Genomic DNA, 23,907 nt, shown 5'->3' on the forward strand with positions numbered 1-23,907 from the left:
GCGTGGTGGGCCACCATGAGGGGTCCCAGGTGTTTTTGTGTGGGCCAAAGAGGATTATTTCGGTTTTGCTTGAGTTGAGTTTCAGGTGATTGGCTGTCATATATATATCACTTTTGTCAATATGTGTGTGGTTTCCCTGGGGGGAAAAGGGTCCGACTTGTCTAGTGGCAGTTTTAGTGCCATAAAGAAGCGCAGAAGGTTTATATGCCTACTGCAAAGAGCAAATCTGTATTTTATGTAAATAGCTGAGTACATTAGCAAAGTCTATGGAGAGATGAAGGGCACTTTTGCTGGGTGGTAATGAGGGAATCCGAGGAGGAGGGAGTGGGAGCACCAATAATGATTGTTGAACTGGGCGCAGGAGGTGCTAAAGACTGTGACGAATGGTATGTGACAAGGTGTTTTTTGAGTGTCTTGAAAGTACGTGCTGATTGAGGGAAGAAGCGCAGGTAAGGTGGCCTCTACTGTTGCACGTATCTCACACACCATCGATTTTGTGACTGTCTACGTAGGCTAGTGTTTTAGAGCAACAGTTTAGCCAATAGCAGAGATGGCATCTTGATGGATGACTGCTGCCTACACTCGGGTTATAGAGGACCGCTCTGACATAGGATCAGAGACTGAGACATCAGATACTGAGACAGCATCTGAGGGATAGGACAATGGCGCAGACTCTGGGAGTGATTTTTCAGTCAGAGGAGTCCCATTCGATAACTCCTCTTCCAGTACATTATGAGGGAGGTGATGAGGACAGTCCTGCTGTCCCTTCGCAAGCTGTTTGTGCAACTGGGTAATAGTGGGTTAGGTCAACCCAGAGAGCAGGTGAATGTGGCGGCAAGCAGAGAGAGAGTGCTCTCTTGGGAGCTCCCCAATTTAGTTCAGCCCCAAATTCCACCACCCAAATCATATTGTGGAGACATCAAAATTATCCATGGCAAAACAAACTGGTTTTGTAAGGCAGGCACCTGTGTTTTTGGTCCTGGATTCGGCGGCCATATAGAGAAACACACTAAACCCAAACATTTCTGGAAACTAGACATTCGGGGGAGTCCACAGAGGTGTGACTTTTGTGGCTTCCCCAAAGTGTTCTTAACCAGAATACCCTGCAAAGCTGAAATGTTGAAAAAAAACTAAATGTTTCTCGCATTTCTGTCACACAAACTACAGGAATATGCTGGGATCCACAATATTCCTACCACCCAGTGACTCCTCACCTGTCCTGATAAAAACACTACCCCACTTGAGTGCCTACACCTAGTGTCTGTGTCAGGAATGGATCACCCCAGGGTCAACAGCTGCCTCACGTAAGGACCAACATTGACCGTTGTGTGATCTATTCCTGTCGCAGGCACCAGGCCTAACCACACAAGTGAGGTATCATTTTTATCGGGAGGCTTGGGGGAACGCTGGGTGGAAGGAAATTTGTGGCTCCTCTCAGATTCCAGAACTTTCTGTCACCGAAATGTGAGGAAAACTTGTTTTTTTAGCCACTTTTTGAAGTTTGCAAAGGATTCTGGGTAACAGAACCTGGTCCGAGCCCCGCAAGTCACCCCTCCTTGGATTCCCCTAGGTCTCTAGTTTTCAGAAATGCACAGGTTTGGTAGGTTTCCCTAGGTGCCGGCTGAGCTAGAGGCCAAAATCTACAGGTAGGCACTTTGCAAAAAACAGCTCTGTTTTCTGTGATGTGTCCACGTTGTGTTTTGGGGCATTTCCTGTCGCGGGCGCTAGGCCTACCCACACAAGTGAGGTATCATTTTTATCGGGAGACTTGGGGGGGACGCTGGGTGGAAGGAAATTTGAGGCTCCTCTCCGATTCCAGAACTTTCTGTCACCGAAATGTGAGGAAAACTTGTTTTTTTAGCCACTTTTTGAGGTTTGCAAAGGATTCTGGGTAACAGAACCTGGTCCGAGCCCCGCGAGTCACCCCATCTTGGATTCCCCTAGGTCTCTAGTTTTCAGAAATGTACAGGTTTGGTAGGTTTCCCTAGGTGCCGGCTGAGCTAGAGGCCAAAATCTACAGGTAGGCACTTTGCAAAAAACAGCTCTGTTTTCTGTGATGTGTCCACGTTGTGTTTTGGGGCATTTCCTGTCGCGGGCGCTAGGCCTACCCACACAAGTGAGGTATCATTTTTATCGGGAGACTTGGGGGGACGCTGGGTGGAAGGAAATTTGAGGCTCCTCTCCGATTCCAGAACTTTCTGTCACCGAAATGGGAGGAAAACTTGTTTTTTTAGCCACTTTTTGAGGTTTGCAAAGGATTCTGGGTAACAGAACCTGGTCCGAGCCCCGCGAGTCACCCCATCTTGGATTCCCCTAGGTCTCTAGTTTTCAGAAATGTACAGGTTTGGTAGGTTTCCCTAGGTGCCGGCTGAGCTAGAGGCCAAAATCTACAGGTAGGCACTTTGCAAAAAACAGCTCTGTTTTCTGTGATGTGTCCACGTTGTGTTTTGGGGCATTTCCTGTCGCGGGCGCTAGGCCTACCCACACAAGTGAGGTATCATTTTTATCGGGAGACTTGGGGGGACGCTGGGTGGAAGGAAATTTGAGGCTCCTCTCAGATTCCAGAACTTTCTGTCACCGAAATGGGAGGAAAACTTGTTTTTTTAGCCACTTTTTGAGGTTTGCAAAGGATTCTGGGTAACAGAACCTGGTCAGAGCCCCGCGAGTCACCCCATCTTGGATTCCCCTAGGTCTCTAGTTTTCAAAAATGTACAGGTTTGGTAGGTTTCCCTATGTGCCGGCTGAGCTAGAGGCCATAATCCACAGGTAGGCACTTTGCAAAAAAAACAGCTCTGTATTTTGTGAAAAAATGGGATGTGTCCACGTTGTGTTTTGGGGCACTTCCTGTCGCGGGCGCTAGGCCTACCCACACAAGTGAGGTATCATTTTTTTCGGGAGACTTGGGGGAACATAGAATAGCAAAACAAGTGTTATTGCCCCTTATCTTTCTCTACATTTTTTCCTTCCAAATATAAGAGAGTGTGTAAAAAAGACGTCTATTTGAGAAATGCCCTGCAATTCACATGCTAGTATGGGCACCTCGGAATTCAAAGATGTGCAAATAACCACTGCTCCTCAAAACCTTATCTTGATCCCATTTTGGAAATGCAAAGGTTTTCTTGATACCTCTTTTTCACTCCTCATATTTCAGCAAATGAATTGCTGTATACTCAGTATAGAATGAAAACCAACTGCAGGGTGCACCTCATTTATTGGCTCTGGGTACCTAGGGTTCTTGATGAACCTATAAGCCCTTTATATCCCCGCAACCAGAAGAGTCCAGCAGACAAAACGGTATATTGCTTTCAGAAATCTGACATCGCAGGAAAAAGTTACAGAGTAAAACAAAGAAAAATGGCTGTTGTTTTCAGCTCAATTTCAATATTTTTTTATTTCAGCTGTTATTTTCTGTAGGAAAACCTTGTAGGATCTACACAAATGACCCCTTGCTGAATTCAGAATTTTGTCTAGTTTTTAGAAATGTTTAGCTTTCCGGGATCCAGCATTGGTTTCACACCCATTCCTGTCACTAACTGGAAGGAGGTTGAAAGCACCAAAAATAGTAAAAATGGGGTATGTCCCAGTAAAATGCCAAATTTGTGTTGGAAAATGTGGTTTTCTGATTCAAGTCTGCCCGTTCCTGAAAGGTGGGGAGATAGTGATTCCAGCACCAGAAACCCTTTGTTGATGGCATTTTCAGGGAAAAAACCACAAGCCTTCTTCGGCGGCCCTTTTTTCCCATTTTTTTGGAAAAAACGAAATTTTCACTGTATTTTGGCTATTTTCTTGGTCTCCTCCAGGGTAAACCACAAACTCTGGGTACCATTAGAATCCCTAGGATGTTGGAAAAAAAGGACGCAAATTTGGCGTGGTTAGCTTATGTGGACAAAAAGTTATGAAGCCCTAAGCGCGAACTACCCCAAATAGCCAAAAAAGGGCTCAGCACTGGGGGGGAAAAGGCCCAGCAGCTAAGGGGTTAAAGAAGTGGATAGCGAACAGAAGATGTTGAACAAGTGTTTTAATGACAACGAAAGCCTGCTGACATGCTGGAACATCCACTAAGTAATGTTTGCTGAAGGTGTGTTGCGTAGCAGCCCTACATAAAACTGTTAAAGGGACATTACCTAAAAAGGTTCGGGTAACACCATTTTGTGTGTACAGAGGGCTCACGGGGGACAGGCTGTCTGTGTTTGGCCTTGGCATAACAAGTCCGAATGCACTTAACTACCAAAAACATGAAGTTGATACGAAGGACTGACTTATCTTTTTGCACCTCGATGAATGGTTCCTTTACTGTAAGAGCTTGGGGCTCACTAATGCTTCTGAAGGATGTGACTGAGATGAGGAAATCCACCTTTCAAGTCTAGAACTGTAGGTTACATGAGTACAGATAATCAAAGGGAGTGTAATGAGTCGAATGAATACCACAATGAGGTTCCACACAGGTTCTGGGGCATCTTTGTAGGTATTACAATTTTGAAGCCCTCCATGAAGGCCTTAATTTCTGAGACCTCAAAAAGGGATTAGAGTAGTTTACTGCAGTTAAAAGTAATTATCAGACGTATACACAATGTCTGTCTTGCACAGGCGTAGGAGGTAAAACAATTTCCTGCACAGAAACTGGAAAGGGGTCTTTAGGAGGCTGGTCAAGTGTGTGGTGAACACCTAGGGTGTTACACCTTTAAATGGGTCCAGGCAGCCCTTATTAGATAGTGTTACAGGTTCTAGGTAGCCAGGGCTCTCTAGTGGTAACTGTGGAGAGCAGCCAATACTTATCTAGGAGTAGGGTGAAGCCCTTGCAATACCACAGGAGTCACCCAGTAACCTATCACACATGAAAGGAACAGTGTTGCAAAAATAAAGGTACTTTATTACAGGAACACCAAACTCGATTACTATAGGTAAATTTCATCTGGAGATAAGTACACATAAAATATACACAGTTAAGTATTAGGAAATAGCACAAAATAGCAAGGGCCCTATCCGGGGGGCAATCGTATACTAAGAAAGTGGAAGGCAAGAATGGGCCCCCCACCAGAGTATATGGAATAGTTAGCCAAGGGTTGGGGGAGAATGGAACTACAAGAGGTAAGTATCTAGAAGACCCCCCATTTGACCAGAAGAGCAAAGTTAAGTTACCTGGTCATCCCATAGGCTAACATGGGGACTCGTAAATGGAATATTGCAAGAACAGGACCAGACCGGTGGAACCCAACGGTGGATTCTGAATGAAGAGGACCATCAAAAGAAGGGGACAGAGTTTAGTCCACGCAGGAGGCAATGTCCACTCTTCTGTGTGTGAAGATCGACAATTGTGAATGAAGTCCAGCTGCGGAGTCCAGGAGCTGCAGAGCAGTCCCTGAATTCACCTAGGAGCTGTCCCTTGACGGTCGCCGGATTGCAGACAGGTCAGTGGTCAGGAGGACCACTAACAAGCACATGCAACTGGAACTGTTGGAAATTTGCAGAGCAGAAGAGGACCAGCAAGGTCCTGGGGACTCGACCCTTGGAGGGGAGTCTGAGCTGGCCCTAGCAATTCAAGAGAGCCAGCAAAAGCAGTCGGAGTCCCCACAAGCAACCCACTTGCAGCAGGCACAATAAATCGCAGTGAGCCCCATGCAGCACACCTGAAGAGGAGTCCTACGCAGGTGGAGCAGCAGAGGTGAGACTTGTCCTTGCAGAGCTAGCATGCTGGGGGCCGGAGCTAGTTGGAGCCTGAAGATCCCAGGAGCAGTAGTCAACAAGCCTTGGCTGCTGCAACAGTCGCAGCACACAGGGGTTCTGACTTGGAGAAAGAGGCAAGGACTCAATGTCTCCCAAGTTAGACAGAAGGCAGAGGGGACCCAGAGGACCCCTCAGAACCACCACCTGTGTTGGGAGAATCTTCGGAGGTCCAGAGGAAAGCAGATCCCAGCAGACCCACGCTGTTGCCTTAGGTGCCTGCAGATGCAGTGGAGTAACTCCTTCACTCCAAGGGAGATTCTTTCCTGCTTCTTTGCTGCAGCTGAAGTCCTGCCGACCCTAGAGGATATACATCTGTGGAAATGTTGCAAGTTGCTGACAGGAGGCATGGAAACAATGGTTCAAGGAGAGGTTGTCTAAGTGTTGCAGTCTTGTTCGGTTCCTGTGAAGCCCAGTACAAGAGCAGCAGAGGTTGCTGCAGAGGAGTTCTGGTGAAATTTTGCACACCGAATCTGGGGACCCACCCACAAGGGAGCCCCTAAGTAGACGATAAAAGAGCTTAGTCACTTTGCAAGGTGACCACCTATCAGAGGGGGTTCCCTGACATCATCTGCCTAACCTGGCCCATCAGATACTCCCAGGGACTCTGCCCATCTTGCTTTCAAGACGGCAGAATCAAGTGGCCACCTGGAGGAGTTCTGGGCACCACCCCTGGGGCTAGTGATGGACAGGGGAGTGGGCACTCCCCTTTCCTTTGTGCAGTTGCATGCCACAGCAGGGACTGGGGGTCCCTTGGTCGGGTCAAACCGTATTATGCAAGGAGGGCACCAAATGTGCCCTTTAAAGGAAACCGGTGGTGCGGTGAAGCTACCCCTCCCCAGCCTTCTAACAACTATTTCCAAGGAAGAGGAGGTTACACGTCTCTCCCACTGAAAATCCTTTGTTTTGCCTTACCCTGCTTGAGCTGGTCAAGCAGCAGGTGAGCAGAATCCTGTCTAGTGGGCTGCTGGAAAGCCATGGAAGACTGACAGGAGCAATACTGGGGGATCATCACAGGACTGCACACAGTGCATGGAATCATGCCACCAACACTGTCATCAGTATTGAGCTATGACTTCGTCATGTTTGATATCAAATATGCCTAGGTTCAGAGTTTCCATTATGAAGCTGGACCATAGGTAGTGACCTATGGCCAGTACTTAGCTAAAATTGCTTCCCCGCACTTACGAAGTCCAAGGAATTAGAATTGGAGTTTGTAGGGGCACCCACACACACAGGGACCTGCACTCTCCCCTTAGAGCTGGAAGGGCTTATCACAGGGGTGACTTACAGTAACCTGGTGTAGTGACCAGCATTGAAAGGTTACATGCATCTTTTCGCTGCAGACACAGTTAGCATGGGCTCCCCTGGGTGGCATAATACATGCTGAAGCCCATGGGAGACACCGGTGCATCACTGCCCTGGATACCCCAGTACCACATTCTAGAGACTTACAGGGGAACACAAGTATGCCAATTGTGGGGTGTAATGGGTACCAAGTCAACCAAATTTAGAGGAGTGAACGCAATCACTGTGGTCCTGGTTAGCATGATTCTGAGTGAAAAAGTCTAAGCACATAGACAATAGGCAAAAAGTGGGGGTAACATGACAGAAAGAAGGACTTTCCTACAGGGTCTATTTCAAGATGCAGTAATGTGTGAACCTTTTCCATTTAGCCACGTAACAGGTGAGAAAATTGGCCTTTCTTGTTTCACACAGAATAAGAATGCATTCTGCATTCTGGCAGACTGAGCTAGAAGAATTGATTCTGCAGAATGAGCTAGTCAAACCGAAGAAACTCAAGGGAACTCCGTTTCCAGACTGAGAGGTTCAGCTGACTGGTGGGTGATCCCAAATCTTAATGCCTAAGCTGATCTTGATGCTAAGTAAGAAGGTCAGGCCTCAGCTGTAACTTCTTTGGTGGGGGTGGAGGGGGCACACCCTCAGCTGCACAGGGGCGGCCTGGCGCAGAGTGCAAAGTAGGTGTCGGGTTTTGTATTGAAATCAATGGCAAGACCCAGGGGTCACTCTAGCGATGCAGGCAGGGCACAGGGGTGGGGGGTGGATCTCTGGCCAGCCATCGACTGGGCTAGGATGAGGGCTGCCTGCTGGTCACTCCTGCACTGGTAGGTGATTCATCTCGGTCCGGTGGGATGTGGGTGCAGTGCTTGATCCAGGCGTGTTGGTTGTCCTGAACTCGAGCCGGGGGAGTCGGGTGCAGAGTGTGAAGACTCACACTTCTGGCGGGAAGTTGGAGTCTCTTTAAAGTTGGTTTCTTGTTGCTGTTTTTGGACAGAGCGGCTGTCCTCAGGAGGTTCTTGGTCCTTTAGGTGCAGGTCAGTCCTCTGAGTCCTCAGAGGTCGCTGGTCCTGCTGGATGCGTAGCTGTGCAGGTTCTTTGAGTGTGGAGACAGGCCGGTAGGGCTGGGGCCAAGTCAGTTGTTGTCTTCGTCATCTCTGCAGGACTTTCAGGTCAGCAGACTTTCTTTCTTCAGGTTGCAGGAATCTGATTTCATAGGGTCAGGGTCGCCCCTAAATACTCAATTTAGGGGTGTGTTTAGGTCTGGGGGCAGTAGCCAATGGCTACTGACCTTGAGGGTGGCTACACTCTCTTTGTGCCTCAACCCAGTGGGGAGGGGGCACATCCCTAATCCTATTGCGGGGAATCCTCCAAAGCAAATCGAGGATTTCCTAAGGCAGGGGATCACCTCAGCTCAGGATACCTTAGGGGCTGTCCTGGCTGGAGGGTGACTCATCCTTGTTTTTCTCATTATGTCCTCTGGACTTGCGCCCAAAAGTGGGGGCTGTGTCTGGGGAGCGGGCATCTACACTAGCTGGAGTGCCCTGGATGAGGCTCACTGCTAGGTGTTACAGTTCCTGTAGGGGGGATGTGTGACGAACCAACACCCAGTGCAGGCTTTGTTTCTGGCCTCAGAGAGTACAAAGGCTCTAATCCCCATGGGGTCAGAAACTTGTCTCAGTGGCCAGCTGGCACAGACCAGTCAGTCCTGCACTGAAGGATCGGGTAAAATACAGGGGGCATCTCTAGGATGACTTCTGTGTGCATTTTTTAATAAATCCAGCACTGGCATCAGTGTGGGTTTATTAATCTGAAAAGTTTGATACCAAACATCCCAGTATTCAGTTTAACCATTATGGAACTATGGAATTCGATTTTTACAAACTCTCAGACCATATACTTAATATGGCCACACTGAACTTACAATGTCTAAGAATGGACTTAGACACTGTAGGGGCATATTGCTCATGCAGATATGCCCTCACCTGTGGTATAGTGCACCCTGCCTTAGGCTGTAAGGCCTGCTAGAGGGGTAACTTACTTATGCCACAGGCAGTGTTTTGTGGGCATGGCACCCGGAGGGGGATGCCATGTCGACTTTGTCTTTTTCTCCCCACCAATACACAATCTGCAATGGCAGTGTGCATGTGTTAGGTGAGGGGTCCCTTAAGGTGGCACAACACATGCTGCAGCGTCGGGTTTGCAATAGGTTTCAATGGGAGACCCAGGAGTCTCTTCAGCAAAGCAGTCAGGCAAGGGGGGGGGGGGGGCTCCTCGGGGTAGTCACCACCTGGGCAAGGGAGAGGGCCACCTGGGGGTCGCTTCTGCACTGGAGGTCAGATCCTTCAGGTCCTGGGGGCTGCGGGTGCAGTGTCTTTACCAGGCATCGGGTTCTGTGAAGCAGGCATTCGCGGTCAGGGGGAGCCTCTGGATTCCCTCTGCAGGTGTCGCTGTGGGGGTTCAGGGGTTCAACTCTGGCTACTCACAGGCTCGCAGTCGCCGGGGAGTCCTCCCTGTAGTGTTGGTTTTCCGCAGGTCGAGCCGGGGGTGTCGGGTGCAGAGTGGAAAGTCTCATGCTTCCGGCGGTAAACGTGGAGTCCTTTTAAAGTTGTTTCTTTGTTGCAAGTTTTGGTTTCTTTGGAACAGGGCCGCTGTCCTCGGGAGTTCTTGGTCCTTTTAGATGCAGGGTAGTCCTCTGAGGCTTCAGAGGTCGCTGGACCCTGGGGGACACGTCACTGTTGCAGTTTTTCTCGAAGTAGGGAGACAGGCCGTTAGGGCTGTGACCAAAGCAGTTGGTGTCTCCGTCTTCTCTGCAGGGCTTTCAGGTCAGCAGTCCTTCTTCGTCTTCAGGTTGCAGGAATCTGATTTCCTGGGTTCTGGGGTGCCCCTAAATACTGATTTTAGGGGTGTGTTCCCTATTGGGGGAATCCTCCAAAATCAAGATGGAGGATTTCTAAAGGCAGGGGGTCACCTCAGCTCAGGATACCTTAGGGGTTGTCCTGACTGGTGGGTGACTCCTCCTTGTTTTTCTCATTATCTCCCCTGGACTTGCCGCCAAAAGTGGGGGCTGTGTCCAGGGGGCGGGCATCTCCACTAGCTGGAGTGCCCTGGGGCATTGTAACACGAAGCCTGAGCCTTTGAGGCTCACTGCTAGGTGTTACAGTTCCTGCAGGGGGGAGGTGTGAAGCACCTCTACCCAGAGCAGGCTTTTGTTTCTGTCCTCAGAGAGCACAAAGGCCCTCACCACATGGGGTCAGAAACTCATCTCTCAGCAGCAGGCTGGCACAGACCAGTCAGTCCTGCACTGAACAATTGGGTAAAATACAGGGGGCATCTCTAAGAAGCCCTCTGTGTGCATTTTCTAATAAATCCAACACTGGCATCAGTGTGGGTATATTATTGATACCAAACTTCCCAGTATTCAGTGTAGCCATTATGGAGCTGTGGAGTTCGTTTTTGACAATTTCCCAGACCATATACTTAATATGGCCAGAACTGTACTTACAATGTCTAAGAATAGACTTAGACACTGTAGGGGCATATTGCTCATGCAGCTATGCCCTCACCTGTGGTATAGTACACCCTGCCTTAGGGCTGTAAGGCCTTCTAGAGGGGTGACTTACCTATGCCACAGGCAGCATTTTGTGTGCATGGCATCCTGAGGGGGATGCCATGTCGACTTTGCCTTGTTCTCCCCACTAACACACACAATCTGCAATGGCAGTGTGGATGTGTTAGGTGAGGGGTCTCTTAGGGTGGCACAACATATGCTGCAGCCCTTAGGGACCTTCCCTGGTCACAGGGCCCTTGGTACCACTGGTACCTTTTACAAGGGACTTATCTGTGTGCCAGGGGTGTGCCAATTGTGGAAACAATGGTACACTGGAACACTGGTGCTGGGGCCTGGTTAGCAGGGTCCCAGCACACTTCTCAGTCAAGTCAGCATCAGTATCAGAAAAAAGTGGGGGGTAACTGCAACAGGGAGCCATTTCCTTACACTGGAGAATTGTAGGACACTCACAGATTTGGCGATATGTGTATCCTTCTTGATTTTTTTAAGAATCTGGTCAACCTGGGGGACCAAACAGATGTTCTCCATTAAGACATTTTCAGGTTGTACTGCTACTCCTTGGGCCTAAACCGTAACATCCAAAGCCAGGAACGCTTGTGGAGGAGTAAAAGAGGGAGGGAGAACACTGCTTGGCATACCAGCATACAATGCGCCCTGATACATTGTGGTTAATGAAGTGCAAAATAGAACTTTAGTTGAAAGTCTTTAGTTTTCACCATTGCTGGTGCAGCCAGTGCTCTGTATCCCTTGATTCAGGATATTTGATGTTCTTCTGTAGAGAGAAACAAGTTACATCTAGGGTGCTGGCGGTGCTGCTTACAGTCTTCTCGTGGTTCTGACCAACAACTCAACAAGGAGAAAATCAGAAAAGGGAAGGAGAGAACACTGCCTGGCATACCAGATTCTAATATTGACAATGCTGATGCTTCCCCCTTCAACCATCAACTTATGTCAATTTTTCCATTTCCTTCCAGTGATACCAATCATACTTTGAGACTATATCGGGTGAGTTTGCAATGTGGCAAAGAATGTCTGCCCCAAGCGCTATCCGCTTCCCAGCAACATCAATTCCCTTAGACTCCTTATCATGCAGAGGAGCATCCCCTGTAGCCAGTGCCTAAGCCCCTTTACAAGCACGGTGAACTACAAGGGAGTCAGGGTAATCTGACCACAAACATAAGCAGGATCTTTAAGGCAGATTTATATTTTTTCTCAAACCAAGGAATGACCACCCTGGCCTTTACCGCTTCCTTAAAGTTGTCAGTCACCAGCCTAAGCATTCCCTTCAACACGGTAGCTAATTTATGCATATTCCATCTCGGACAAGGTCTACATCACAAAGATGTCTTTTTCATACATTGTATGCATTTTGACTCGATGGTACTGTGCAGCTAGATGTATTAACACATGATTTAAGGTATAATTTGGCAGGGGTGATGTGGCAGGGCTCAAGGTAAGGGTCGCCTTGAGCATCTACCATAAAGTCCTCCCAGTTATCACCATCTTCCAAGGACCTGAAGGGCTCATTATACGTCCTGTAAGGTCGGGTCAGCTATGAGTCAGTGTCCTGTGGATTAGGTGAAGAATAGTGCAGAGGTAGTGGTGGTAGAGGTAGCAATGTTGGGAATGGTATAGGAATAGATGCAGAATCCCTGACCCTTTTGGGATGAGGTGGTCTGGAAGGGTCCGCTTTGAAAGTCAGCTGGGGTTTCTTCAGGATCTGGAAGAGTCCTCAAGGCAGAGGTTTGGAAAGAATTTTGCCTGTGTCCGGGTGAATCAAAAACTTATTTTGCTTTTCATCCAGGACCATTGATTTAACCTCAAAAGTCTGGCTTTTTGGCTCCTCTGGGCCAAGACAGCATCAACGAGTTGTTCAAGTCAATGCCCTAGGATGGAGTCTTAGCAGGCGTCGTTCTAGCATCCTGAGTCTGGGGACTCCTGGTGGGGAGACCCAAACCTGAAGTATGCACCGTTTCCGGCCTCAGAGTCTGCAAATGTTGTGCCAAAGGGTCAAGAAGTCTACCACTTCTATGATGTGGGGGCCATCGGAGATAACGGTCTCTGAACTGTCAAGCTGGAATACTTGAGGAACCAGTTTTGTATTCCTCAGCACTTAGCACATCCGTGAACAAAATTGCTGGGCATCTCCAACGAGGCATGCTTTTCCATTTTCTGATGGGCCACCTTCTTTCTCTAAGTTACCTTACTTTTTTTTGCAGCAGAAGGCAAGGGAGGCACATTTTACAGGAAGGGTTGATATGGACTGGGGAAAGATAGAGGTTGCTCATCTCATGAAGGTCACTCAAGAGGTACTTGGTGTTACACCTAGGGAAGAACTGGTAGGATGCACATTCCGTATCAGTTCCCTAGGTGCATTCCCCAAGAGGCATTGGCAAAGACTGGAGACCAGAGGAGGATGGTGGCTCAAGGACACAGTGCATCAAAATTTAAAGGTCAGTGAGAGCCAAGTCTGAAGTCCTAAAAGGCAGATACTTTAGTCCGTGAGGTAGCACGGTTTTTGTTGCAGTGTTTGGCGCATAGGCCACAGGAACAAAAGACGGAGAACATGTGTGAATTAGCACTTCAATCCTGAAGAAGCATTCCTAAATGTCCCACCCTCATGGCAGAATAAAACAATCTGAGGTGGAAGAAACAAGTTACTTACCTGTAACTGTTGTTCTCCAGTATTGGAAACTTTCATAAATTCACATGCTTGAATCATTCCCCGTCGTCGAGATAGGAGTCCCCGGTGTAATGCAAAAAATCATACTCAATTGCATATAAAGCTCAGAGGCAGTAGGCCTTTTAATTTAGTAACATCTTATACTCACTTTAGAAAAAAGGACCAAACTTAATAGACATCCAATCAGCTCTCACCACCCTCTAGAACCCTCCTGTGAGGAGCTGATTTCCCTCAGATTTTCCAAGCACAAGTGCAATGTTGGATCTAGGACTAGGAAAATGAAGGTGAGCTCCTCAGGGGAGGAAGGGTGGGTCGCATGTGAATCTATGAAAGTTTCCAATACTGGAGAACTACAGTTACAGGTAAGTAACTTGTTTCTTACTCCAGTATTGGAACTTTCATAGATTCACATGCTTGAATCAGAAAAGTAAGCAGTGGATAACACATTTTCGTCTTATAGTTAGCAGCATAGTACTCTGAAATGTGAACTGCATGATAATATGTACATACACTTCCTGCTATTATCTACAGCATTATTATAAAGAAAATGTGATATAACAGAAAACAAGCGGATGGAGGGAAATAATAATTTAGTTCACCTTCACTGAAACAGGTTTCGAAGGACCGCTTGACCAACGGCTGCATCCCGAAGTGACTCCGTGTCCAAGAAGTAATGCTGCGGGAAGGTGTGAGTTGTCCTCCATGTCGCAGCACGACAGATGTCTTTAATTGATACACCAGCAAACAGCGCACAGGACGCAGATATAGCTCCGGTAGAATGCGCCCTTACGCTTGTGTGCAATGGTCTTCCTGCTTTCTGATGGCAGAATATGATTGCGTCTTTATTCCATCAGGATATAGTCTGTTTCGTTACAGAGTGACCTTTTCTAGCGGCACTGAACGCTACAAATAACTGCATGGACTGTCTGAATGACTTCGTTCTGTCCAGGAAGAATTTTATGCACCTTTTACGGTCGAGTGAATGGAGAGTTCTTCCCGCAGCAGTTTGCGGGTTCTGGAAGAAAGTTTTGAGCACCACCGGCTCGTTGATATGGAACTCCGAAGGCACTTTAAAGACAAATTTAGGATTGGTGTGCAGGATGACTATCTTGTTTGAACTGTAAAAAAAGAGGTTCTTGTATAGTGAAAACTTGAATTTCACTAACTCTGCGCGCCGAAGCAAGGGCGAGAAGGAGAGCCACTTTCCAAGTGAGGTACTTGATGTCCGCCCTGTGGATAGGCTCAAAAGGCTCTACTGGAGGCTTTACTGGAGGAAAAGTTCTGAAGAGACCTTTCAGAAATTGCTTTACTAATCTTAGGGAGCATAAAGACGCACTGGTACTCTTCTGTATCTGGAGATGGCAGCTAAATGGACTCTAATTGAGGAATGGGCCAGACCGGAACATGCCAGCTGTAAGAAATATGGCAACACTGCCTCCGGTGCGGAAGAAAGAGGGTGCATAGTTTGGGTTTTGCACCATACACAAAATCGTTTCCATTTTAGTCGATAAGATTTGTTGGTGCTAGCTGCACGTGGGTTAGCTAGCACTTCTCCGTACTCAGACGATAGATCTAGATGGCCAAAGTCATTGTACTCAGGAGCCATGCGTACAAAACTGAGAGACTTGGGGTCCGGGTGCCTCACTTGCCCCCGATTGATGGTAAGCAGCTCCTGGATTGTCTGATGGGTGAACAGGCCAACAGGAGAAGCAACTCTGTGTACCACGGTTGACGCAGCCACGCTAGAGCTATTAGGATCAGCTGGAAGGGTTCTGACTGCACCTTCCTGATCACCCTTGCGAGGAGAGGAATCGGAGGAAAAGCATATGCTCAGATCCCTGACCATGCGATCGAAAATGCATCCCCCCCATGATCCCTGTTGGTGATGCTTGCATAATGTCGGCATTTGGCGTTCTGGGAAGATGCAAATAGGCCCAGATTCGGTTTTCCCCACTGGTAGAATATTCGATCTAGTGTTCCCTGATCTAATTCCCACTTGTGGGAGGATGTCGCCAACCTGCTTAGCGAATCCGCAATAGTATTCTGTAGGCCTGGGACATGCCCTGCAGTTATGTGGATTGAGTGGTGAATGCACCATTTCCAGATGGTTTGTGCTTCTGGACAAAGTATGTGAGAACGTGTTCCTCCCTGTTTAAGTAGTGCATTGTGGTGGTATTGTCTGCCCTGACGAGCACTGCTGATCCTCGTAACCTTGGAAGGAAGGCTTGCAAGGCATAATAGACCGCTCTCAGCTCGAGAAGATTTATGTGGAACAAACGATGAGAGGGTGGCCACTTGCCGCTCACCCAACGGTCCTGCAAGCATGTGCCCCATCCTGTGAGTGATGCATCCGTAGTTACAATCATTAGAGGAGCTCGTGCCAAGAAGCTAAGTCCTTTGGAAACGTTCTGGGGATTTGTCCACCAATCCAGAAAATGGACCATGCGTGGTGTTATGAGGATGGTATCCTCTAAGGATCCTTGTGCTTGCATCCATTGCCTGTCCAGCTCCTCCTGAACTGGACGCGTTCGCAGGCGGCAGAATGGAATGAGGCTTATACATGACGACACCAAGCCCAACATGGACTTGTACCTCCGAACTAAAAGACACTTTTTTCTTTGGAAGCGCCTTGCCAGCTGTTATAACCTTGTTTGTCTGTCTGGCATTGGATAGGCTTTGGCTCGTTGAGTGTCTAAGATAGCCCCTAGGAAGGCTAATCGAGTGGAAAGGTGTAGGAACGATTTTTCTTTGTTGAGCGTAAGACCGGATTCCCTGAAAAGGTGCAGCGTCGCCTTGACTGAATTTTCTGCTGACTGGACATCTGGAGCTTTTAATAGCCAGTCGCCGAGGTAGGGAAAAACCTGGTGTTTGTTTCTCCTCAGGTAGGTCGCCACTGGCTCTAGACATTTGGTGAAAATTTGTGGTGCTGAACGTAGGCCAAAGGGAAGGACCTTGAACTGGAAATGTTTGCCGCTGACCGCAAACCTCAGGTACTTTCTGTGAAGCGGATGAATGGAAATGTGAAAGTACGCGTCCTGAAGGTCTAGAGAGACCATGTAGTCTGCTCTGTTAAGAAGCTGGAGGATGTCTTGTAGGGTGAGCATCCGAAATGTTTGCTTCTTGAGGTACTTCTTTAGCTCCCGTATGTCCAGGATTGGCCTCCTTTTTCGGATGGGAAAGAAGCTGGAGTAGAAACCCTTTCCCCTCCGGGAATGCGAAACAGATGCTATAGCCCCTTTCTTCAGCATGGTTAATTCCATCCAGGTGGAGTAGACGAAGGTGTTTTTGACGAATCTGGGATGGAGGCACTGAAGGGGGAATCTGAGTGAATTCCAACAGGTGTCCAAAACGGACGACATCCAGCACCCACTTGTCTTTGGATATTTGTTGCCAGCGTTGGATATGATGTTTTAGAATTCCGTAATAAATTGTAGGAGGAGAATGTATAGGACGTGTCGGTAGACAGTCATTGTCTACATGCGGATTTTCAGGTTGTCGCCCCTGCTTGCTCTTGTGGTAGGGCCTGGTATATGCTGCAGGAGGCGGTTGCCTCGGCTGATATTGTGTCCTAGAAGGCTGAAACGTGGAGAAATAAGATGGGTACCTATATTGCTGGTATCCCCACGAAAGGAAGGTTGGCCTCTGCCCCTAGCACCACAAAAGGGCACTTTTCTGTATTGCAGGGTGCCTAAGGATTTCGCCGTTTCCTTATCCGACTTGATGGTTTGAAGGGCGTTGTCGACATGCTAGCCAAATAGAGCTTTTCCATCATATGGAAGATCTAGTATTTTAGTCTGTACTTCGGGACGAAAGTTGGTGGCTTTGAGCCAACCTTGACGCCTCAACACATCTGACCCTGAAGCCCACTGCCGCTATATCCAGTGCACAATCGATGATCTCTGCTGAAGATCACTGACTCTCTACCAGAACTTTCCTAGCTTCTGTCTTGGAAGCGTCTGAAAGCTCCTCCAATGAATGGGATATATCCAACCAGAGCTGTTGATCATATCTGCCTAGTAGAGCAAGGGAATTGGCCACCTTTACCACAATAGCAGACATGGAGGAGAAACGCTTGCCGATGTTATCTAAGCGCCTCCCTTCTTTATCTGGCGGTGGTGTCAACGCCGTAGAGGGGTTCCTGGAGCGATGTTGGGCGGCTTGCGATATCACAGAGTCCAGATTCGGGTGTCCTGAGAGGCAAGACGGTGCATCCTCCGTGGGTTCATATTTCTTATCCAGTCTCGGCAGAACTGCAGGGACCGTTGCCGGATTCTGCACAATTTTCAGGCCCTGGCTCCAAACAGTCTATAATGGGTATAGCTCTGACCATTTTCCTGTGGGGCTCTTTAAAATCATAGTGGAAGCAATCCTGCTGAGTTGCGGGCTTTGGAAGATCGAACTGCATGGCGGCACGCTCAAGCAAGTTATGGAAGCCACCTATATATTCAGGTGAGGACTCAACCATGGGCGCTGTAGGAGAAGCAGGTGCTGGTGTAATATAATCATCCAACTCATCATTGTCAGGCTACATCTCACCTTCCTCTGCATCCTCATTGGAGGATACTTGATGTCTTGGTGTGGAAAGAACCGACTGCTGTGATCTTGGCTGAGGTGTATGAGGAGGCTGCTGCAAGTGAGGAGTTGTTGCCGGAGGCAGATGTATCGCCTGTTGTACCGACGAAGGCTTAGCTGGAAAACGTTCCTGATAGTCCACCAACATTGCCTGTAGGTCAGAAACAAGCCCAGGGGGAAGACCTACTAGCGCTGGCTGCTCATAATACCTTTGCGTATAGTATGAAGCATCGTCATCCGAGTATTCTCGGCACTTAACCCTTAACTGGGAAGGGCTGCAGGCCACTCCAAAAATACCCTCCTCATCCGAATCATCTTCATCTAAGAGATGTGAGGGTAGAAGGCTAGAAACCTTGCTAGGAGACGTTACTGAAGGCGTTAGGTGATTCTTTTTCGCCCTCCTGTGAGCATCTTGGTCCACTGACGAGAACAGAGGCAAGGAACACGGACTCTGAACTTTCACTGCAGTCTTCGTTGTCAACGAGAGATGCGCCGTTGACAGTGGTGGCATCGACGGGGAAATCGTCGATGAGAGCATTGACGGATCGGTTGACGTCGACGGTTGGAGTGTCGTCGACGGTTGATGGTCTGTCGACGAAGCAGTCGTAGGTGATAGCAGCGTCGACGAGGCCGTCCACAGTGGAAGCAGCGTCCGCGGTGGGGTCGTCGATGAGAGCGCCGATGGTATGAAAGCCGATGGTAGAGCTATAGGACGTGCCATCGACGAGGATGAGCATATCGTCAACGAGGAGCTGGATATCGCCAGAGAGAGACAGTGTGGAGAATGTGGAAGTCATCGTTAGGACTTGAGAGAGCGCCGTCGTTGACGAGGATCCGATTGATGGTGCAGAAGTTGTTTTTTTGAAGATATTCTTAAATTTGAATGGTGGTGTCGACAACTCCGACACAGGGTTCTTTTTTTCTTTAAGTCTGAAGCTTTAGTCTTCATCTTTGAAGGGCTATCAATTTTGACAGGTGTTTTCACCACAGAAACAGAAGAAGAGGCACTGTCCTCATCAGAGACAGGATTGTCTCTGGATTTCAACTTTTGTTGCCAGATGAGAAGATGACCCTCTCTGTCCTTCAGAGTCTTAGTAGAAAAGGTTCTTCCTACCTTGCAGTCTCTAGGTGTATGGCTAGGATCGAGACAATATATACAGTCCTTATGCTGATCATCAACATGCACCCTTTTTTTCATGCAGGCAGCACAGGCTCTAAAAAACCCTTTTTTAGGTGTCTCTGACATTGTAGCCAGGTTGAACCACCCTGAATTATTCCTGAAGAGAGAAAATATCCAGATCCACTCAGAGAGGATTTCTGAGAGAACAAAACTGAGCAGAGCTCAGAGGAGACTCCTTAGCACAACGTGCAGTGGAAAATCTAAGGGAAATCAGCTCCTCACAGAAGGATTCTAGAGGGTGGGGAGAGCTGACTGGTTATCTCTTAAGTTTGTTCCTTTTATTTTTTAAATAAAATGACTATAAGAGGTTACTAAATTAAGAGGCCTAGTGCCTCTGAGCTTTATGTGCAATTGAGTATGATTTTTTGTATTACACCGGGGACTCCCATGTCGACGACGGGGAATGATTCAAGCATGTGAATCTATGAAAGTTCCAATACTGGAGTAACAAGTGTGAAGGTGCATTGTAGACCAAGCGTGGGGTCACATCACACAGTGGAGAATTATTATGATATTTATGATTTCAGTGAAGATGTCTACTGTGCAGAACCAAACTAGAAGTAAATAACCAATTCTTTGCAGCCACACATGCTACTTATATATATTTATAGATATGTATTTCAAATATATAACATTTCCTGCTTTTTTCGTCGAGGATTCCTTGGTTGAAATGGGGGAATATTCAGACAGTAGATGCATTTAGAAAAATTAAAGTGCTGAAAAACAACTAACACTTTTAACATAAAGAACATTCTTACTGCACTTGTAACCAACAAGTGACATTACATGCGCAGTTTCTAAATATTTAATTATAGAATATTGAATTTGAAAAGTAAAACATGCATATTATATCAAAGTCATGATTTTTAGATCTTACTTGCTACATTTATACGCATTTTCCCCATCAAGTTGTTCAGGCTTTACAAACTGCTCTAAAGCTTTGCTTACACTTTGAGCCGTCTGGAAAAAAAATACATAAAATAAATACTAGCACAGTAATAGCAAGCATAATCTTTCTACTTCGACAAAAAATGCAGTTTGAAAATGCAACACTCATTAACAAGCACATTTCCTTTACATAGAAATATACCAATAGCTATATAGCAGTCCATTCTGAAACTTTCCAGACAGAATTAAAAAAAATCTTGCACTACAGAAAGCTTAACCTAGTACTGTCAACTGCAAACCCACATGTATCAGCTCTTTGGTAATTTCAATCCAAACAAACACAACAAATGTAACTTTCTGAAAGAAAGTAACGGACAGTTAATAGCCAACTCCAAATTACCAATGTACCAACATAATGAACATTAGATCCAGCAAATAATTAAAAAATCCTCTTAAAAACGTTTCAAGTTAAGGTAATAATAGAGTAGCATCGTACAGAACAGACCTGTCTCAATCCTTTCTCATGACCTGCATGTTCTCCTTAATTCTTACTAATCTATTGTTACAGGTTGAAAACATGATTGTGCTCTGGAGAGGGGCACAGGTCCTACGAAATTAGACTATGGACTAAGATGACGATCACCATCTCATCTTCCTCTTAGATCTCATCATCCCACTCATCTACAAGTGTTCTCAAAAAGTTAGAACACCTAGAAGGGAGAGTTAAGAAAAGATGTGGTGAAATTACATTTAATCAATAACTTGCATTGGCGTGGAGCATGCATACACGCTGCCATCCCACCCACACACAGATTCCAATGCACCCAGAGTATGAAGAATGACCACCGAAAATAGAAGAACTCCAAAATGGCACCTCTGGAGACTTGCGGGCAGCACAATTCAGGTAAACAGTTTGTCCACACTTGCTTTAAGTATGGCATTTAGAGATATCTCCACATAAAACATATTAAGTTGCCAAGGAGGAAGCAGCAGACATATCAATTGAGTGGGACTTAACTTTCAAGGCACAGGGACTGTTACAGTTCTTCTCATATGAGAATGGAAACCCCTACAAAAGAACCACACTAACCGATGGAGCTGTGACAGATGAATAAGTTACTTATCTTCGATAACACATTATCTGGTAGAGACAGGATCTAGCCCCAGATGCCATACTTTAGAATTTTCCACAGGCAAGAAGCTGAATCCGGAATACTTTTTACATCTCCACGTCAGTAGAGGGCGTCACACGACTCTATAACAACGTTGTCCACCAGATGTTACCTGACAGGAGTCCACATAACTCCCTCGCTGACACACCAACATCAGCCACTTTGCTCCCATTGGCTCTTGGAGGGTGGATGCAGAAAGCAGCCCAATTTCCATTTTCCTAAGGCCCCGGAGAAGCTACGTAGGAGGAAAGGGAAACAATGCAGCTCTAGCTCCTAGTGCACCACTACAGCATTCTGTAAAGCAGCTTGAGGAGTGGGATTCCTCAGGGAAGCTCAATCCAGCTTTGCTTCCCTTGAGCATCTACTGTCCATTGTGCTTGATGACTCTTCTGTTTACTATGTTCTATCTGGTGCTGTCATCTGCCCCTTGTACACCTACATGAAGAAATGTACTTCCAATACCAGATCCATATGCCCCTCCTGTTGCTCCTTGCTCCCCGCACTGATATATGCTCTTCGTGTCCATGACCCACTCAAAAGTATTTGCCCACCCCTTTCTGCATAAGCCTCTAATGTTTGTCCATTGGGTTCGTTTTGTGGTTATTTGCTACGGACTAATGCCACTCCACTCATCAATTCACCTTATCACCTTTTTGCTTCAACTGCATGAGTTTTCAACCCAGATCAGTTATTTACACAGCTTTGTCTTATGAAGTGTCTAAAAGGGTTTATGTTATTTTCAGAGGTGGCTGGAACAAAGTTGCTGCAGCACAGAACTTATCCTGCACAAGAATCTTTAGAGCATAAAATTTAGAAAATATGTGTCCTGCTTTTTTATCACTTCTTGAAACAAACAGTGATGTCTGCATTTGAGCATTTTTGTTGATACTGAGGACAATAATTCAATGATAACTGCCCACCTCCTGGTGAAGCCAGGGCCAAACATTTTTTTGCATTTATTTATTAAAACATGCCCACTTCAGGAGCGGAAAAAACATCACCTCAGTTACTTGAGACTCTGCAGTACTGAAGACGATCACAGGTCACTGAAGTTAGCAAGTTACATTTTAGTACTTTTGTTCAATTTCCCCCATGTATTCTGAACTTCATCCACTGTTTTTGCTTGCATATTTCTAACTTTGTGCATATTTTTCTCTTGGTATTCTATACATATAGACTGTTCTACTTTCTAATGTTTTGCCATGATTAAGCAGAAGAAAAAACATTATCCTCTTATTAGCACTATATTAAACTACCCTCTTTTTGGCAGGGTTACCCCCACTTTTTGCCTGCTGTCAGTGTGTTTTAGACGGTGTTCACTGGGATCCTGCTAACCAGGACCCTAGTGACTGTGCTCTCTCCATCTAAATTTGGTTGCTCAGGACTTAGCACACCCCACAATTAGCATACTGGTTTCCCCAAATAAATCCCTAGTCTATGGTACTTGGGTACCCAGGACATTGGGGCACCAGGGGTTTACTCTGGGCTGCAGCATGTACTGTGCCACCCATGGGAGCCCATGCAAAATGTGTCTGCAAGCTTGTCAATGCAGCATGTGTGACAATGTGCATGCACCCTTTAACTACTGGTCATTGCACCAGGTCGCGAAAAGTTACCCCTATGTCAAGCCCTCCTAGCCCAGAGGACAGGGTGCAGGTACCTGTGTGTGAGGGCACCCCTGCATGAGCAGAGGGTGCCCCTACGCACTCCAACTACATTTCTCTTGACTTCCTACGTGCAGTGAAGCAATTTTACCCGTGTACTACCTCTGTCCAAATACATGATGGTAACTCAGAATCTGGGTATGTTTGGTATCAAACATCGCTGAATCATACCCAAATGCTGTTGCCAGTATTGGTTGTATGATTCCATGCACTGTGGGAGCTCCTCAGAGGACCCCCATCATTGCTCCTACCAGTCTTCAGAGGTTTTCCGGGCAGGTCACGCTGCTGCCACCCCTCACACAGGTTTCTGCTCTCCTGCTTCCTGACCAGCTCAAGCAGAGGAAGGCAGAACAAAGGATTGCCTTCGGGAGAGGGAGGTGGTACTCTCTCCGTTTGGAAATAGGTGTTACATGGCTTGGGAGGGGGAGCCTCTCCAAGCCACCAGTATGCTTTGAAGGGCACATTGGGTGCCTTGATTACATAAACCAGTTTGCACCAGTCCAGGGCCCTCGGTCCCTGCTCTGGCACTAAACTACACAATGGAAAGGGGAGTGACCACTCCCCTGTCCATCACCACCCCAGAGGTGGTGCCCAGAGCTCCTCCAGATGGCCACTTTATTCGGCCATCTTAGACATCACAGACCCCTCCCGATAGGTGGCCACCCTGCTAGGTGACCAATCCCCCTTCCTGAGCTATTTAGGGTCTCTCTCCTGGGTGGGTCCTCAGATTCAACATGGAAGATTTCAGCAGGATTCCCCTGCATCATTTACTTCATCTTCTGGCCACCGGGACTACAACTGGACTCTCCAGGAACAAACAATCTGCAACTCCATTGACGACTCCGCTCTGCAACATTGTTTCTCTGGCTCCTTCCAGCAATTGCTACATTTCCCTTTGCTGTGCATTCTCTGAGGGTGACGAGTCATCAGCCTGCACAATAAGTAAGAAAGAATCTCCCTAGGAGTGAAGGGTCAGCAGGCACAAACTGCAAGGACTACCGTCTGCGTGGATCCTCTCTCCTTCGGAACTGCGTGGATCCTGCATCACAGGTGGTCTGGAGTGATACTCTCGTCCTCTCTACCAGCTGTCCAACTTGGGAGACAGTAAGCCCTTGCCTCTCCTTGCAGGACAGTACCCTTGTGTACCGCGACTCTTG

General features: G+C 47.2%; 1 protein-coding gene across 4 annotated transcripts in view; it reads right to left on the reverse strand.

The window, feature by feature from the left end:
• The window catches only part of USP42 (ubiquitin specific peptidase 42), a 668,484-nt gene that overhangs the window by 434,389 nt on the left and 210,188 nt on the right, over positions 1-23,907 (reverse strand). For all 4 annotated transcript variants that reach the window (XM_069210325.1, XM_069210321.1, XM_069210323.1 and 1 more), the window contains exon 8: positions 19,904-19,986. In XM_069210325.1, coding sequence (XP_069066426.1) covers positions 19,904-19,986 — 83 coding nt within the window. The remainder of the gene's footprint in view (positions 1-19,903; positions 19,987-23,907) is intronic.

Source organism: Pleurodeles waltl, chromosome 10, assembly GCF_031143425.1.
Source record: "Pleurodeles waltl isolate 20211129_DDA chromosome 10, aPleWal1.hap1.20221129, whole genome shotgun sequence".
Classification (NCBI taxonomy): Eukaryota; Metazoa; Chordata; class Amphibia; order Caudata; family Salamandridae; genus Pleurodeles; species Pleurodeles waltl.